At 40.1% G+C, this 19599-nt stretch overlaps 1 protein-coding gene across 1 annotated transcript in view; it reads right to left on the bottom strand.

Moving 5' to 3' along the window:
• Positions 1-8124: 8124 nt before the first annotated feature.
• The window catches only part of NOX3 (NADPH oxidase 3), a 34447-nt gene continuing 22972 nt past the window's right edge, over positions 8125-19599 (bottom strand). The window contains exons 10-13 of the mRNA XM_077344107.1: positions 16646-16808; positions 12783-12929; positions 11769-11893; positions 8125-9817 (exon numbers count right to left, since the gene is read on the bottom strand). Of these exons, the coding sequence (XP_077200222.1) occupies positions 9691-9817; positions 11769-11893; positions 12783-12929; positions 16646-16808 (562 nt within the window). The 3' untranslated portion in view covers positions 8125-9690. The remainder of the gene's footprint in view (positions 9818-11768; positions 11894-12782; positions 12930-16645; positions 16809-19599) is intronic.

The raw sequence follows: 19599 nt of genomic DNA, 5'->3' as shown, positions 1-19599 counted from the left end.
AGTTATTTAACCTATTCCTACATGACCTCCCTGGGTATCTGGAGGAGGTGAATGGTCATCCGCCTATGTTAGGGTCAAGACCTACCCCCCTACTATTGTATGCTGATGACACAGTATTATTATCCAGAACAAGAATTGGTGTTAAGCGTTATCTTAATAAATTTACTGAGTACTGTCGGGAAAACAATTTAAAAATTAACTTTGAAAAGACCAAAATAATAGTTTTTGCAAAAAGGCACTATAAATACTCATGGATAATTGGCGGAAATAACATCGAACAGGTTTATCATTTTAAATACCTTGGAATTACTTTAAATTTCAATAACAAATGTATTCTCACTGTGGGCTACTGAGCTCCCACCATTTTGTTCCTGGGGATAAGTGGAAGGGCAAATTAATTAAAATAAGTGACCCTTCTTAAGAAAAATTAAGTGCCCTTAAATTTTCTTAAAGAATATGGATGGAGGCCACTTTCCTGTCTGCCAAAGGTGAACTCATTATGACTATGATATTGTTGCTACCCTTGAAAGCTTATTGTATACTGCCAATGATGTGATTGTAAATTGTGTAGACCTGTTGATGGACATGGGTACACAATATTACATTATAGAATGTGATGTCATCCTAATAATAATAAATAATGTGTGAAACCGCTAACATGGATTATTTGCCTTGTCTTTTGAGTCTCTTATACCATCTGATGATAAGCAGGTTTCCACCATCATGTTGATGCTTCTATAGCAGTCCCAGTGTATTTAGAAACACATGTATTGTTTCAAACACAAGATAGCATAGCATTTATTTTATATATATATATTTTAATAAGCATTTTTTATTTTCAAGATATAGAAAAAGATACAATCAGGAAATAGAGTATATATAAATCATATATGACATAAATCATATGTGACATGTGGACCAGGCTACTCAGATAATTGATCTGTCAAGTGTATATTGGGGTAGACCCCATACCTATCCTAACATTCAACTCAGCAAAGTTTGAAGCCTTCCTCTAGTCTAAGAAGACTTCTTTCAACAGAGGAATCATAGTAAGTATAGTATTCCTTGGACAGTATTCTTATACAGTAATCTTGCTTGAAATTAAAACTGACTGGACTTAAAACATTAAAGATTATACTTGCAATGTCTCAAAACTAAGCTCATATTCCTTTTAAAAATCAATTCACCCTGATTTAGCAAGTGAAATCTAGACACACATATGCAATGAGACTATAGATACACATTAGTACCTATGTCAAAATATTCATCATTACTCCACTGAAATGGCTGGTTCCATGCTGATGAAAATGCACCTGTCCATCCTGGATTTCTCTTTGTTTTGTGTGATTAGAGTATTACCAAAGCTATTAAGTTATAAGACTACTTTTCTATAAGAGGACAGCACCACACAGGGGGAGGGGTGTGTGCCTTTTAAAGTCAAGCAGTATAAATATGGCATGCACTTAGCCTTGCTAAAACACATCAGGAAAACTGGAGTAGGGGTAGGGTGTGTGAGAGACCACAATATTTAGCCCTACCCCATTGTTCCTCCTCATCCAACTTTTAAGTGGTAACTCTGATAATGCACCTTCAGTATAATGTGTAATTTAAAATGGTCTTTAGTTTTGGCATTTAAAATATTTAGATTTTAGACAAGACTCCTGTGACCCGCCACGAGCCTACGGGGAGTGACGGGAAATTAACTAATAATAATAATAATTTCTGATTTAAATCACTTTGATTTAAGTGAAACACGCACACATCTACCCAAATCATTCAGATCCAGGTTGGACCAGGCTGAAGCAGGTTTGGTTGTTAACACAGAAGCCCATGATGGGGAAGACAAACGTCAAAGGGATATGATGCTGAGAAGAAAGGCAGGCATCTAAATACTTTATACTTAAATACATAAAAGTAAAAGAAATCAACAGGGATGGTAGAAAGGGGGAAAAGTCAAAAACTAAGGAAGAAACCAGGAAAAGCAATTAGAGGGCAGAGATGGGTAACAAGAGATATGACAATGAAACAGGCAGACGTTCCGAGGCATCAAAAGCTTTACTGTCCATTTTGCAGATGAGGGGGAAGGATCACCTGTCAAAAAAAGACAAAACTATTTGGAAACTCCCTGTTGAAATGTTTTGTGCCTGCCCACTACCTCCATTTTCTGCATAAGCACAATACAATGAAGAGAAAGCTTCTGTTATCAAGGAATAATATGTGAAGAGACAGAAACAGACTTTTAAAATAGTGCACTCGGTACAACCACTAGATGCCACTCTTGTTCCACACAATTCAAACTTTTTTTTTTTTACTGTTTAAATTACTAAAATAACTAAAGCACTAGATGGAGTCAAGCTACCCAAGTATAAAAATATCTTGTCTAGGAATTGCACTGGAAGGTCAATGAAATAAACCTACAATAAAGGAAAGTAATAAAGTAATAAAATAAAGGAAATTGCATCTAGTGAAATAGGATGCGATAGTAAGAAGAGTTTCACACAACCTTCATTGGCAATGAAGACCTCGTATGACTGTGTTCAGTGGTGTCACCTGCCAAACAGGGCAGAGTCACCCTGGGCCATCTCTCTTCCCCCATATTATCCTGATCCAAACCAAATATAACATGATGTACAAATCAGTTGCCTTCCTGTTATGACAATGAAACAATTGGCCAGTCTGTCCATGTATGTTTGTTTATTTATATCCCACCTTTCTCCCCAATGGGGACCCAAATCAGCTTACATCATTCTCCTCTCCTCTATTTTATCCTCACAATAGTCCTGTGAGGAAGGTTAGGCTGAGAACGTGTGACCGGCCCAAAGTCACTTGGCCAGCTTCCATAGCAGAGTGTGGATTTGAACATGGCTTTCCCACATCCTAGCCTGATAAAACACTGGCAAGCATAACTCATCTGAGAATAAAACTAAGAGACTCGAAATTGGCCAGCAGCATCCGGGTGATGTGGGAGTTCCAATTTAAAGGCATGGGAAAATCCTGGCCCTGGGCACACAGAACACTAACACACTGTGCTCTTTGCAACTGAAACTAAGGATCTCTGTGGTAGGCATAACTCAGGAAATAAAACTGGCCATTAACCTCAGCTCAACAGTTACATTGCCTTGGAGTAGACAACAGCAGGAAAGGAAAAGGGAGGGAAAACCTGAAAGTGCATTGGCAAGCTTTCATTATAAAATTCCAGGAAAACGACAGATTTTGCCTAGCATCTGAAAGACACAAGGAAGGAACCAGGCAGACCTCCCCTAGGAGAGAATTCCCCAAGGGGAGAAAACGAGAGGGCCGTCTCTGGTTACTTCTTGCCTAATCTGAGAAGGGCAAGGACTCTGAAGCTGATCTCAGCAGGTTATTAATGCTGTTTTCTTTTATTTATATTTACTTCACATTCTAGTTTTCTAATGTATGGACATAGTTAATAAATAGTTATCTTACTAAACCTTTTGACAGATCCTGAATAACGAAAAATAGTGTGTGTTCCTTACCATCAGTTTCATAAAAACCATACCAAATGACAGGTCATCTTCAAGAGAGATTTCACTATGCTTTACATCGAAGATTTATTTAGTAGTTGTTGAGCTTACCTGTTTCTTTCCTTTGCAGGCTGTTCAAGTACTGAGTAATATGCTGCACCCTCTGCCATGACTATTCACACAGCTGATTGGCCATGTGGAATGGGTCATGTTTTCAAAACTGGTTTCATCAGTTGCTCTCTAGATGTATTAGATTTTAATTCAATACTGTGATAAGAGTAAAAAGGTTGGGATGGGTTTGGACATTTTTAAAGGGGAAAAGGCAGGAAGAACTGTTTGTAATTGCCTTAATAACAATACAATTGATTTCTTGAAAGAGTTAGAGACAATGTCTGAATTTCCCACAAATCTAAGTGCTAGCAAAGGTCCAGAAACCAGGAAATAAATATTACATATCCTTTGACCTTCAAAACAGAATTGTGATGAGGAACTAAAAATATTATTTACTCTGAGAAAATCCTCCATGTGGATTGAAAAAACCATGAATAGTATTTGGAAGTGACGGAAAGTATGGAGTAGAAAACGTATGGCTCATCAGATACTTATTTCCATGTGTTTCATCATAGAGAAAACTGGTGCAAGATTGATGATATCAAGGAAAATGAACAGAAAAGTAAAATACTCCCCTTGCCCCAATTTGGCTTTCATACCTGACTATGTTCATTAACTCAATAAAAATGCATGAAATATTTAGTAGTGTAGTGTTAAGCAGGGAAAGCTCTGCCCATTGATCTAAACATTGCGAATGGAGAGAGCTAGTTACTGCAAACTTGGTTAATTAGTGAAGGAAAATTAATGCTTCTTAGGCTTGAGCTCCAAACCATCACAATGGCAGGAAGATATGCCATGATATTAACATGGTCTTCTTTTTAAAACTACAGTAGTCAGAACTCTACTCAGCTATTTTACAAGCAGTTAATCACATGCTCAGTCTTTCCTATATGGATGATTGTTAAGGGAGAAACATTTCAGTCACTAAAGTATTTTAAAAATGATTTAGTATTTTAGTATTTTCAAGTAGATATCCTATAAATGTCTTTCACGTGCACCTTTCTACCTTGTTAACTTGTTGGTTCAGCTCTTGGGGGTACTCAAGAAAAAGTGAGTTTCTCCATGACCCAACCAATGAAACAGCAGAGTTAAAGCAATACTTCTTCAAAGCCATTCACTCAAGGTGGCCTCATTGGATATAATAGCACTAATTCAGAAGCAACAGATCATGGCTTGCATCATGAATGACTTTGTATAAAACTGATGTAAAATATTGTTATTTCAACAAATTTTCTAAAGTCAATTTGGATTGCTTATGTTCAATATTCATTTTCAGTCGGCTTTGTCATTTGTTTTTTAAAATGGTACATACTTTGTGAAATAAAACATCAGCTATATTAAACTGGCTGCATCCCCATCAAAATATCATTATTAAATTCCAATTTATTGTTACACCCAAGCTCAGGCTGCCCCCCAAAGGGTTTGCTGCTGGATTCCATTTTGTACTTAGTTTGATAACTGCAATTAATATTCAATTGTGTTTTTATTAAATACTAATTCAGAAACTTTCAGTTTCTTCCTCAGCCTCAGATGAAGAAAAAGTTCACCATTGATGTGATCTTATGGATAGCACAATGAGCCTCTTGTGGCGCAGAGTGGTAAGGGAGCAAACATGCAGTCTGAAAGCTCTGCCCATGAGGCTGGGAGTTCGATCCCAGCAGCCGGCTCAAGGTTGACTCAGCCTTCCATCCTTCGGTAAAATGAGTACCCAGCTTGTTGGGGGGGTAAACGGTAATGACTGGGGAAGGCACTGGCAAACCACCCCGTATTGAGTCTGCCATGAAAACACTAGAGGGCGTCACCCCAAGGGTCAGACATGACTCTGTGCTTGCACAGGGGATACCTTTACCTTTACCTTATGGATAGCACTTTCCCAGGACATGCCTTCTCTTCCTCCGTGTTCTCCCCACATATTTCCATTAGTGCTGCTGACTCCTCAGACAGAATGGTGCGGCTCATTAATCTCTAGGGGAATTTTCACAGTCTCCAGGACATTTAATCACATGCTTTTATTCAATTTGATAACATGCACAATAGAAATTGCTCCACACAAAACAAGCATTTCACAACTTCCATGTCTTCTTTTCTACCAACCGCTCCGTTCTTTGTTCAGATCTCCATCGCATCTCAAAAGAGATAATGTGAAAAATGGTAAGAAAATATGTAAGGATGGCAAGGATTCTGCAAGATCTATTTTCTTTAAGAGGAAAAAAAGTTTAGGGAAAAGAGGGTTGCCAGGCTGGATAACTCGCTCTTCTACAACAGATCTCCATGTGACAGAGATAAGTTTCCATGGAGACAATGGCCACTTTTACCCAATGGTATTATATCCCATGGAAGTATCACCCCCTCCCAAAGCTCCTCAGGCTCCACCCCTAAAATCTCCAGGTATTTTCCAACCAGGAGCTGGCTTGCTATAGGCTGCATATGTAGCAAGGCTTTGCTGACAGCCAAGCCACACATGGAAACTCAGGAGGACATTTGTGAATTCTTCTTCTTATTATTATCTTGATTTATTTCCCTCCACTCCCAAATGGCTCGTGGCGGGTTACAGTGTCTTAAAACCTCATTAAAACTCCCATTAAAAGACTTTAAAATGTCACAACATGGCGGCACAATAATAAGATCCCCTTCCTACCCCCCTTCCTAAAAAAGGGGGGGTGGAGGAGAAGGAGGTCAACGATGTTCAAGAAGAAGCCCGGGGGAGAGCAGTCGATGTACCCCAGCAGCCCCAGCCTCAACCTGGCGGAAGAGCTCCATCTTGCAGGCCCTGCAGGAACGTTGAAAGGTCCCCCAGGGCCCGCAGCTCTCCCGGGAGCTCATTCCACCAGGTGGGGGCCAGGACCAAAAAGGCCCTGGCCCTGGTCGAGGCTAGGCATGCTTCCCTAGGGCCAGGAACGACCAGAAGATTCTCACTCGCAGAGCCCTGCGGGGGCATAGGGCGCTAGGCGGTCCCTCAGGTATGTGGGTCCCAGCCCACGTAAAGCCTTAAAGGTTAGAACCAGAACCTTTTGATTGGAGGTAGGGAAAAGGGACAACCATAGTCTGTTATGTGCATCTGGTAGGCTGATCAGAGTTTGTTCAACAAGCTGCGGTTTAGGCAAGCCAGAGATGATGTCTGAGTAGAACCATTCCATCCATATGAAGTTATTGCTCATATGTTCTGATGAATGTTTATAATTCTCTGACATGACTCTCCTATAGACCTGGTGGACGTAAGGAGACTGACAGATTTTCTTATTTTCCAGAAAGACTAGGGAAGTTCTTTTAAGTCTCTTTTGAGGTTTTTTACCACATAAAAAAATCAGATGCCAAAGGCAGGCTCAAAATGTGTTTTCTCTAGCATACGATAATGATTTGCAAAAGCAGAAATAAATCAAGACAGTCAAGAGAAGCCAGGTTGAGAGAGAAATTAAACATTGCATCTTGTTCAGGACACTAGCTGAGCACAGATATTAAGAGTTTCTCTCCTTCTCCTTTTTCCTGGCAGTACAATACTTTACTGCTTGTTACTTCCCATATAGGTGCATTAAAACAATCAATCTGGACCTTTTTCATGTTCCTGACTGAATTTCCTCAATTCTTTATACAACCCATTTAATGTAATATTTGTGTGTATACTTGCTCTCTCTCTTGCTCTTTCTGCATGTGTGTGTGTGTGTGAATATATGAATGTGTCAGCTTTCTTGGAGATTTAGCACAAACACTGCAGAAAGGGGATACCTTTAGGCATAGTGGCACAGGTTCATTTATCACTTATACTATGACTCCACTCTGTACTCCACATTAATCATTTCCCTCAGAAAAACTCCCTTAAAACTAAGATGCACAGTTTTAAACTCAATAATACTACAACTGCATCTTTTATAGCAAGCTCTCCATGCAAATTAACTCCCCAAACAGAAGATTATAAACTATCTGTAGAATTCAGTAACAATTTTCATCCTTATGTGGGTTTCTCTTCCCTTGGATACTGTTATCTTTCCTAGTGTGTGTTTTCCCTCTTGCTTGTGTATATGTATAATGTTGTCATTTGTCTTGTTCATCTGGTGACACACATGGGATGTTTTGTACATCAGATTTTATTGCGTGGATCAGTAAACACATTATCTGATCCCCTTGATCTGTATTTTACAGCTCAGTACAAATCTAATATCTCTGTTTTGTTTGCTGTTGAACAAATCTACAGGTATGTTATGATGCCCCCGTCCCCTTCCCTCCCTCAGAGGTAAGATTTTCCCTGTTTTTTCTTTCCCTTCTGCAATTGAGCTGCCCTGGTTATCTGTTTTCTCCTTTCCTGAAGAATTCCGCCTGTCCCACCATGTCACAGTATAATATTTTTGGTTGTTTGCTCAGCCCAGGAACCTGAGGGAAGGCTCAGAAGCCTTTAACTTACACAACTTAAATAGCACTTAAGAAGTTTTGATATTTCCAATTAACAAAACATTTTATTCAACATTGAGGAGAAAGGTCATGTAAAATCAGGGGTAAAAATCCTGAGATAACTCGATATGTATAACTCGGAAGTAATATCAGTACGCACACAGACTCTAGATCTTATCTCTCAGACTAATGAGAGTTTTTTAAGCTATTCGTGGTTACTTTAAATCTTTATGCTGAGAGGCTGTGTGCTGTAATAAGAAGGAAAAATCTGGCAAAGTACAGGAGAATATGTTTTTTTGCTGGAACCTGAACTGGATCCTAATCAGTATGGAGTTATGCTGCAGGAATGCTCTTGTCTCTTCCTCCCACTGCAGCCCTCTGTGCCTTAGAAAATTGTGTTAGTGTAAGTCAATGGGACCCCTCCAATCCCAAGAACCGTATGACAACAAAGTGAGTGTGTCCAGTATGAGAGAAGAAGTGCAAATCCCAGCCTCCTTCTTCTGTGAATGGAAGTACCTAAAGAACTACATCTGTGCTAATGAAATGGACCCTCAGGATCTAAGCCAGTTTCAAAATCACAAAAATGGAAATCATCTAGCCTAAATCATTTTCTTACAATGGATCACTGGTTGGCCTGTATCTATAGCATCCCAGTTTGAAATTTTTCTGGACCATGTGTAGTATGTTGCAGTTATATTTTGGCTCTGATAAGCTAGGATTTTTACTTTTAAGCCATGACCAAAAGGTCCTCAGCCTCTTGTGGTAGCCATGTTATAGGAATGGCTTTTCCTCATGCTGTAAAACATTTTGCTAGAAAAATAAACCAGGAAACCTTTTCCTCTGGGCTTTATCTCCTCAGCATGAAGCCATATCAACAACCCATTTTGTCTAAGACAGTATCAAATTAGAATTAGACACACCCAGTTTTATATGCCAATAATTCATAAAGCTCACTGGGTGATCTTGGGCCAGTTGTTCTCTCAGCCTAACCTAGCTTGGGTCGATTCCACACGGGGACAATTCCCTGACATACCGCTCGTCCGGAGGCAGGGAAAACTCCTGACACCACTCGATGTCGACACCAGCCAGGATATGCCCTGCCACCGGCCCAACCCAGGCACCCGGAAGCCGTGGAGCAAAGGAATGCAGATATGTCCAGCATTCCAGTAGGCAGCCAGGGTGCCAATGGCCTCTGCCGATGCATGGGCATGTGTTGTCAGAAAATCAGGGTTCCACAGCAGGAACCGTGACAGGCCCTTCTGATGTACCACCGCCCAGCATCCTTGTGTGGCTGCAGTGCTCCAAGCCACATGGGGAAAACGTCAGTGGGATGGTACCATGTCTGGCAGTACGACACTCTGGACCACCTTCTCCTGGCAGAAACACAGGGAAACAGTCCAACACTATGCTCTCCATGTGGAATCGGCCTTACAGAGTTGTTGTGAGGATAAAATGAAGATGGAGAAACCAATTTGTTCTATCTTTTGTGCCAGAGTTTATGGGACTATTGAAGCAAGGGAAAATTTTACTCTGCTGCTGGATGTTTTAAAGCATCAAATGCACACCAAGTAACACAACAAATTAAAATGTAACTCAATCCAAACAATAATATCCATTAATAAACACCAAATGTCTTGCTGGTACAACACTACCAAAATCAGCAGACATAAAGAAGAAAATAACCTGAACACAGAGATTTCCAAAACAAGGCCTAGAAACTTTCTTTGTTGTAGTAAAATTGAACACCTCTTGGATCTGTAGATGAATAATATTTGCACCTCTTTTGAAGGATTTTAGAGAGAGATTTAGGTCCACAAAAGAAAACACCAATGCTATCACTGTCGAGAAAAAAATTAAAATATAATTGCATTAAAATGCCTTACCTTTAAAAATACATTGAACACATTTTAATTTTAACAAATATTCTTTCTTCCAGTCAATTTGGGGGATCTGATTAATAATATTAGTGATGGCATTTGTTCAAGTCAGGAGATGTCTGGTGGAGTGGGGTGGAAAATCCTGTATTAGGATGTGGGTTGTAAGAGTATGTGCACTGGATTATACAAGGTTTACAGTGTTCTCTTACTCTCAGCATTCCCTACCAAATAAGAATCAAGATAGGGTCAATCTTTGTTCAGCTCCAATCTTTCCTCTAAGAGGAAAAACTTCTTTGAAAGAGGAGGAAGGTGAGAAAGATATTTAGAGAGTGATTTCCACAGGTTAATTGAGACAAATCATCTGGGTTTTGTATGCAGTACTCAAATCCATCAGCTCCTTTGCTGTGAAGGCCTCACTAATAAATGATGCCAGCTTCAATGTAAAGTCCTGCAGGAACTGGGTTTTGTAGCAAAAACTCCTTGATTTTTTAGACCATTGGTTTGTGGATAGTCAGAACCTAGGAACCTGAAAGGTTGAGCAGCAGCAGAATATATTAAATATTAAAATGCAAATTTTTATTTCAATATATGTGCACATATAAAACTTAAAAACATCTACATATATCATGCACTTCTGCACAAATCCAAAGCATTTTGACAGATGGATACATGTAAAAAAACCAGAAAACCAAGCATGTTTCAGCCCCTCTTGGGGTTTTCTTCAGTGGTCCAATATTTAAATACACTCATGTGATGTAATAATGGGGATTATAAGGTGGTAAACAATATGAATGGAGAGGCTCCCACACTAATGAAAAGTATCCAAATGCATCTCTTGGAGCTCCCCAATTAGAACATTTATTCTTCAAAGTGCCACCTTCATTGAAGCCCTCTCTCAGCCTGAGTGTGTTCTCTTGTGTCTCATAGAATGTATTTTAATATTTCATATATTCTGTTGCTGCTTAGCCTTTCAGGTTCCTAGCTTGTGTATACAGGTTGGGTTACTTTGTTCCCTCTTTTGTTGTTTCGATAGTGTCAGAACACCAAGCAAGTTTACACTAAATTGACTTTTTGGAATCTTATATTTTCTACAGAAAAGGTAAATAAAATTGAAAGATGTTTATGAAGAAGAATATTTTCAGGCCTGAACATGATTGGCTTACCAAAAATGCTTCATATATGTCAATTTTTCTGTCCACAGCTCCTCTCTAATGTAAAGTCTGTAGGAAATGGATTTTGTAGCATAACCAGAACTGGCTATAAAATACTAATATTTTAAAAATTAATATTTAAAAATTTGTTTCCTCACATTTATTTTTGGCTATCAGGTAGGTAAACATTGGACACTACTAAGATTCTTTTGGTTTTTCTATTTGATGAATACAAAATAAGTTGCGATGATTGCTTCAAAGTCTTCTGAGAACAAAGAAGCTTTTCTTAACCAACTCCTGAGTTCAGCGTTGGCCTTTCTAGCTGAGATGAACTAATAACATAAGAGCATTGCCTTTAGATCCACAGCCAATTATGTTGGGGAACAAACACATCCTTGACATTGTAAGAAAAAGGCCTCACTGTTTATCTCTTTAATAACCATTTTCAAGGGAAATTAATGTTACTTTGTCCTTTGTGCTGAACAGTAATTGGATTGTGTCTTTCAATTATAGCTGGACAAATGCCAAGATATTGAAATACTTCTAAATATTAGATTTTCTTATCCAAAAATTAGATTTTATTGGCATTGTCTATCCAAGATTTCTTCATTTAAAGCTTTATTATGTGTAAAGATGCTTTCAGCATAAGAACCCAACTTTAATTATTTTAAAGAGTAATTTTTATAGGGGTACAAATGCATCTTCCTGCCTTTTACCCTGGGAAAGACAGTCAAATGACGTTATTCAATAGCTTGCCTTACCCAGAATGATTTTCTGCAATTTGCTTGAATTCAGTGTCCCAGTTTGGTCTTCCATAGAAGGTCTTTTGTCTCAAGCCTGTAATTACATCCACCTTTTCATCGTTATGTAAGGCAATGTGGGTAGCCTAAATTGAAATGAAGCAAAATACCATTGCTTTAAAATCCACAAGTAGCAATAATGCATTCAAAACAAGAAAAAGTTATATTATGATATGAATGGAGATATGCTGTGTAGTACAAAAATGCAATTACTACTAAGTTCCCTTTTAAAGGGTAGGAGACAACTCATCAGTGCGTATTTTTCAAAATCAAGACATTTTTATTATTCCTTTTGCATGAAAAAGACATTGTCTAATTATAAAACCATGTAACAACAATAAAAATAGTACCAGTAAAAAACCTGAGCAAAGGAGTAGCCCAGGAAACAAAGGCCAACATTCAGCAACACCCTGGAGTAATTATGTTAATTGTTATTATTGTTATTTAATTTGTATATTGCTGTCCCATACTGGCATGTACTCAGAAAAAAGGGGGAAAAAGGTAGAACCTATACAACCCCCCCCCCATCCACCAAGGCATCTCAGAGGTTATGAAAATCAACAAAATAAGGCCACTCCTAAGTGCCACTTGCTGTAACTTACAGGATCAGAAGATCAAGTAATGGTGGTAAAACAGACATGGGGAGAACACAGGAAATGAGTTGGAAGAGAATACGAGAGATGCAAGAAAGGAGATTATGAGAGAGGAGAAAAAGGCTTGGAGGGTGCTCGGGTAATAGCTGTTGCAAATCCAGGTGCTGAGCTACTGTGGCAGAGCACAGAGGCCTCAGGTGGCATCCCTGAGACTCCTTGGGTACTGTACTTTAAAAATATATTTTCAAAAGACAAATAACTGCTATTCACTTTTAGGAAGTCATGGTTCATGCAATTAAGCATTCATTTGATTACTGTTCCTTAAGCTGCAGCCTGATAAAATAAGATTCAGTAACACAGTCCCATCAGATTGCATTTATACCTGACTTTCATCCCAGCCAGTAAGAAATATATGATAGCTTAGAAAATGGGCTTTCCCTTTCTCAGCCATTTGTGCTTCCAGCAAGCACAGGAGATCAGCAAACCACTCAAAGGCAGATGGATCTCGGCAAATCCAATAGAAATAAACCTGTCAAGGGAAAGTAAAACAATTCAACAAAGTGCAAGCTTTCATCAGGCATACTATATGGCTCCTAAATTATTTATTGTGAAACAAGTGGCAAATCTTACAGCAGACTACTGTGCTCTGGTGTAAATTTATACTTGATTTTCTGTCCAGCATTGACAGTTCATAGTTTCTTGACTATTGTTTTTAAACATTCTCCAACATACATTTGTTTACCATTTAAACATATTTTTTTTTAATTGCAAGGACTATCTTCAAGAGTCAAAATGAGAAGCTTTATTTAAACGACTTCCATTAGTTTACAGTATGAAGGACTTGGGCCAAGGAGGTGTTGTCCAAATATTGCAACAGCTACATTGGCTTCCAGTTGAGTTCTGTCAGGGTCCGGGGTTTCTTGTTCCTTCTCCGCCACGATGTCGGGAGCTGAAGACCAGGCCAGGAAAGATAGTTCTCAGGATAGGCAGCGTCTCAGAACGGAGTCCTGTTGAATGACTTGCATTCACGACTCCCGGGTTCAGAATAGTTTCCTCACTATGCTGAACCCCGCCTCCTCACAGACGCCGACTGCCCCATTTAAATATCCTTCCTCTCCTCGTCCCCACCTCCCGAGCCCTCAAGAACCTCCCACCAGTTCTTCCGGGTACACCTGTTCTGCATTATCTGTTCTGCCCTCACTTTGAGCCGGGCACGACCAGTCTGTCGGCGTTCTTCGTTTCCTTTCTGTTCACGTTCCTCCTTCGTCTCTCCCGCGTATGGGTCTGTGGCCGCTGCCCCCTGTTCCCGAGAGACTGCTACTCTGCCTGTGGGGAGAGGATCTTTGGCTGCAAGTCGGGCCATTCCTGACAGTTCTAGGTTTGGTTCAGGGTTCTGGTACGAATCTGGGACCTGTGTATCTCAGATCCATAATTCATGGGCCAGATAGTCTGGAGAGGGGGGCAGCAGCAGGGCAGTGGGGCTAATCCCCGATTGTGCATGATGCTGACACCATCCCGTTCCCGGCCCGGAGCAGGGCCCTGGATAGCCTGCAGTAAGGGAACATGGATTCTTCTGCATTTCCCATGATGCCACAAGCACCATCCACAGCCATGCTGGGACACCAAATGCCCCTGTTAATGCTGCAGAGCCACAGAACTGACGGGGCAGTTTCCCACTCCCACAATGGTGGGAGAGCGGCATGCCACTCTCCTGCCAGTGTGTAGTGAGACCCCTGTGCCCTCTGCTCCCTCCCCTACTGCTGTCACCACCATGCAGTGCAGGGGGCCCTCCCAGCCCTAGCGGTGTGTGCGCGTACTCACAATGTTGCAGCAATCCATGTGCACTGGGGGATTCCTTCCCCTGTGTGTTTTCCATTTGGCTATGGCCAATGTATTGATAATCCCTGGCCCCAAGGAAGTGTGGCTGGCCTCCAACAGGGCCAGGGCCTATTTGTTCATGGCTCCTGCCTGGGGGAATGAGATCCTGGAGAATATCAGGGCCCTGGTGGAGATGGCATAGTTCCGCAAGGCCTGCAAGACAGAGCTCTTCTGCCAGCTGTATGATTGAGGCCAGTATGCAGGGAAGTAGTAGAACATCACACAGGCCTCCCCTGCATGCCTTGGGTTTCTCCTCCTATCCTCCTCACTTAAGGAGACTATACCAGACAACAACTCTGTTGTAAACCAACTGAATGATTATGCTATTAGCTTTTTATTATTTGTATATATTATGTTTTTATTGTTTATACTGTAAGCCACCCCAAGATGACTGATTCAACAGGGTTGAGCTATTAATATATAAATAAATCAAATATGTGCTGAGCCATGAACTCTCTAGGTGGGCTTTTACAGTTAAAGTAATCATAGTTTGCATTTCCATGAGTTGTTTTGATCATTCAAAATACTTGACATCATCTCTCACTTATCCTTACAACAATCTTGTCTGGTGGATCAACATTTTCTCAATTTTGCAGAGGAGGAGCTATGTTGAAGGATACAAACTTGAGGATACAAAAATACAGGTTAGCGGTTCTGTGATTCCTTTTATAGAGTTTGATTTACTTTTATAGAATACCCCCATGACAACTGATCTTTAAAGGGACAAGAGGACACAGTGAAATCCACACGACTGGCAATTTCTGGCAGATTTAGGCCATAATCTAGTCTACTTCTTCACACTAATTTACCATCGTGAATTCACATTTAGACACCATCAGTTCCTTTTCTCTTTTCTTTTTTATAGACCTTTACTAAAATATCTTACTGATTTGTTAAAGCAGGCTTTCTGAGTCAGAGTTTCATGAAACTCTGGGTTTTCTTGATGGCCCTGAATGGGTGGTAGCTAATTCATTTTGATATATTTATTTTAATTGTTAAAAATGTATTGGGTGATATGACCGTATATGGTCTTGTCGACCAGTTTCCACCCCCCTAAATGACCAATGATGGGCCTGGAGGGAGTGGGAATGGGAGGGGCCCCAGGTAGGCATGTTCCCAGCTATCCTTCCCAACCATATTCTGCATGATCATGGCACTTCTGGGGTTTCTCAAAGCCTGAAGAATGTTTTAGGGGTTTCTCAATGGTAAAAAGGTTAAGAGAGGCCATGTTAAGGGATCCAAACTTCTTTCCTCAGTGTTTTGGGTTACTGTATTACATTTTCCAAGCATTGAAATTTAATATCTTTGTTCCCTTGTCTTCCCAGAGCTACAGCATCCATTGGTTTTGCATGTATTTTTTAGAATAATGATAGAATGGCTCTTATGGGCCCATATGGACAATACGAGTAGTGGCATTTGATGAGCAGCATTCCTCAATGCTTTAATATGGCTATTTTATTTCTAAGGAGCTCAGCTCAGTGTACATAGTGCTCCTCTCTCTGTGTTGTTGTTCTCACAACAGCTCTAAGAGATCGGTTTGAACACATGAAGCTAACTTACACTGAATCAGACCATGGGTTTGTCAAGGTCAGTATTGTCTACTTAGACTGGCAGCAGCTCTCCAAGGTCTTAAGCAGAAGTCTTTCACATCACCTACTACCTGATCCTTTTAACTGGAGAGGCCAGGGATTGTACCTGGGATTTTCTGTATGTCAAGCAGAAGCTCTACCATTGAGCTGCCACCTTTCCCCAAAGGTTAGAGTAGAGCAAGAAGGTGATTGGCCCACGGTAATTCAGGGAGCTTCATAAACTGTAAAACATACAGGGTGTTCTCCCCAGTACAAGTCAATATACTAATCACTGTACTGCAATGACAGCTATTCTGACTGCTCCTGAGCTGTAGGTAGAAGCAAATAGCTTAATGGCCCAGTGCTATCAGCTACTGCATCATTCATGCACATGGACTGGGATTTAAACCAAACCTTAATGCTGACAAGTCATCAGGCATCAGTACAACCCCACCAGTGTTTTCCTCACTGCCACAGAATAACAATGATCCAATGATAACCTTCAATGATCCACAAAGAGGTGGCAAGCTGCTTTAGAAATTCATTAAAAAAATATCAGGATTTGGGGGACAGATTAGAGACTATTGCAACCATTTGCCACCCATAAGTAAGACTGAGTGCTGATAGGAGTGCTTGACTAGGCAGAGAGGAGAAATATAGCCCCAGCCCATTGGACAGATACAGAATGTCACAGCTTAATAAGAGCAGGGTATTAGCTGAATATGATAAAGATCCATACTTATTTAAAATGTAAAAGTATCTTTACAAATACAATTAATAACTACAAGGTATTACCTACCTTTCCCAGACCCAATTCTGTATTTAGAGCACAGCATTTATACCATATGGATTTCAGAATGGAAGCAAAGGGAGTAACTCCAATTCCTGCAGCAATACATATGCTGATTTGGTACTGAAAGACATCTGTTGCTGCAGCTCCAAAGGGCCCATCCACAGCTAGTCTGCAGTAACATAGCAAAGCATAACTATATTTGTTGGAACTCAGTCCAGCATTACCATTTAAACTCATCTTACAAGTCTGTAATATCACCATTTGAATGTGTTAAAATACTGAATATAATAGACTTGTCTTTCTTTAAACATTAGATCTGTTTACGTTGTTACAAGAAAAGAAGATCTAATTGTATTTATTTATTTGTAATTTTAATGTAGAGCCATCAAGTTCCAATTGACTCATAGCAACCCTTCATGGAGTTTTCAAGGCAAGAGATGAGCAGACATTGGTTGCCATTACCTTCCTTTGTATAGCAACCCTGGTCTTCTTGGCGGTCTCCTTTCTAAATGCTAACCATGACAATTTGGGATGTGGTGAATTAAGGCTAGCCAGTACTAGAAGTGTGCATTCAGCATAAACTGAATTCAAAAACATATCTTATCAGTATTTGGAGGGTATTATTTAAACTGAACGTAGAGCAGAGAATCTGATTGGCTACTGGTATAGCTGAGCCTGAATAAAGGCAGTGTGTGTGTGTGTGTGTGTGGGGGGGGCTTTTATTCAGGTATATTCAACTATACTGAAGATCAGCTGGGGTGATGGGAGATGAGAGCTCTGCACCACCTTGGATGGGCCTAGCTTCTCTTGCAGCTCAGTTTAAATTGAACCAGCCCAGGATCAACCAGGATAGCAGGAGCTGAGAGCTTCCAGCCACATTTACATTTTTCAGGGAGAGATCTCCTCACCACATACAGATCCTGGGGTCAGCCACTCCTGTAGCATGGTTTTTTTAAAAAAGTCAATGTTTTCCTTCTCAGGTCTATCAGACCTAATAAATAAATAAATCAGGATTTCCAAAAAATCCCAGATCTGAATACCATCCTGGTATTGGGTTCTGAGATTTTTCAGAAATACCAAAAATGTTTCAAGTCCAATATAATGATACAATCAGACAATATGAGACATTCTGTCAACAATGCAACAGGACTAGGATTACAAAAGGCGGAAAACCTGTTCTGAAAAGATTTCCAATATGATATATCATTTCATTTCATATCATTAATTTGCTTCATATCATACAATTTCAATTGGTGGCATTTCAATATTAAAGAGCCTATTTGTCACAGCACAAGAGAGCAGAAGCACTGTGTACGGAAGGGACCTGGCCATTTATCTAAGCATGCCATTGCAATTTTAAGGAATTTAAAAATATGATTGCTTGTTTAATTGCATGTCCACATTTAGTGGGGGTATTTGCATATTTAATTATGACTTACTGAAAACCATCCTGGTTTTGAAGAATTATTTTCTGTACTGTGTGAATCACAGTGCAGAGGAGCTGATTTAATTTAGAAATGTTTCTAATCAGTTTGAGAATTTCACTCTATGTAGTGAAGGATTGAAAATATTTTATTCATTCAATTTATATAGTAGCATTTAATCCATATATATATCTGCTGGCACAAACACCTAAATGTGAATACAGATGCCCAACTGGTCATAAACAAGAGCCATAAATAAAAGCCATAAAGAACCAAATAAGTAAAACTGTACTAGCACAAAAGGTGATGTCCATTCAAATCCCATTGATCTAAGTGGATGCATCTTTTGCTGAATACAAGAATTGCCATCCTCATCCATGGCCTCTAGTTGTACTTGACTAGCTGTGCATGACTAGTGCTAAACATACCTCTTCAAATAGCATATACATCTAATATCCAAGTGTGGGTTAATCTGCAGATATTTAAACCCATGAATTGGCTCACTCACACTGACGGAAAGAAGATTTTTCTCCAAACTTGTGGGACCCCCTCCCCAGGTTTGCAGGAAAATCTCAAAACTTACAATTTTATATTGGGGGGGGGGGGGGGGAGAGAGAGAGTTTAAATCTTCCCCAAAGCAATAACTTTGTCTGCACTTGTGCAGATTAGTAACATGAGCAGCTGATATAGTGGCTCCCATGGATCCTGTTGGCTGACAGGGCCCTGTCCCTCTTGACATGTCTTCCATAGCCCTGCTGCCAATGCAGCAGTTTTTGAGGGCCCTGCCAGCTATGGGGGCCCCTGCCACTGTCACAGTGGTTCATTGAGCACTTCATATGAAGCACCCGAAGGAGGTCAAGGTAAAGAAGGGAGGGAGGGAGAGATGGAGGGAGCAGAAAAAGAGAGAAGGGAGTGCAATGGAGAAGGAGTGGGAGGAAAAATATGGGAGGGGATAATTGGGAAGGGGGAGACTGATAGTGAAGGAGACGGGTGAGAAAGAGAGGAGGAGAAGGTTACTAGAAAAGGCCAAAGAGGAAAGGAAGCAAGAGCACAAGGATGGAATGCATCCACCCTGCAAGTTTCTTGCACATTCTCACTTTTGTAATCTATAATTTTTTATACAATGTTTTGAAGACCTAATCCCTGATTTACTGGATTAAAGGTGCTGTAGTAATGTAAATTCACAAGCCTATTAAAATATAGGATTTGAAATTAATATATTTTAATCCTATCTGGCCAGTTGGGGCGGGAGGGAGGGAGAGGTATAAAATATATAGCCTTACTATTTGCTGTAGATCTTTGCCCTTTACTTTCTCTGGATTATAGCCAAGTTCAATATTGTTCATAGATGAGCAGCTATCTGAATAGTTATCACTGCTTTTGCACTGCATCCTGAAAGCAGATGTAACCCCCCCCACTTGCCCACGTTTTCTGGTTCCTGTGATGGCCTTCCAAGGATTTTATGGCCAAACTAGACATGATGGTGTCCATCTCACAGACTCTGTCACCAATTTTAAGGGGATTTAAAAATGCTGT

This window comes from Paroedura picta, chromosome 1 (assembly GCF_049243985.1).
Source record: "Paroedura picta isolate Pp20150507F chromosome 1, Ppicta_v3.0, whole genome shotgun sequence".
Taxonomy (NCBI): Eukaryota; Metazoa; Chordata; class Lepidosauria; order Squamata; family Gekkonidae; genus Paroedura; species Paroedura picta.
The sequence above is the reverse complement of the archived record's forward strand: the minus strand, read 5'-3'. Positions and strand labels throughout refer to the sequence as shown.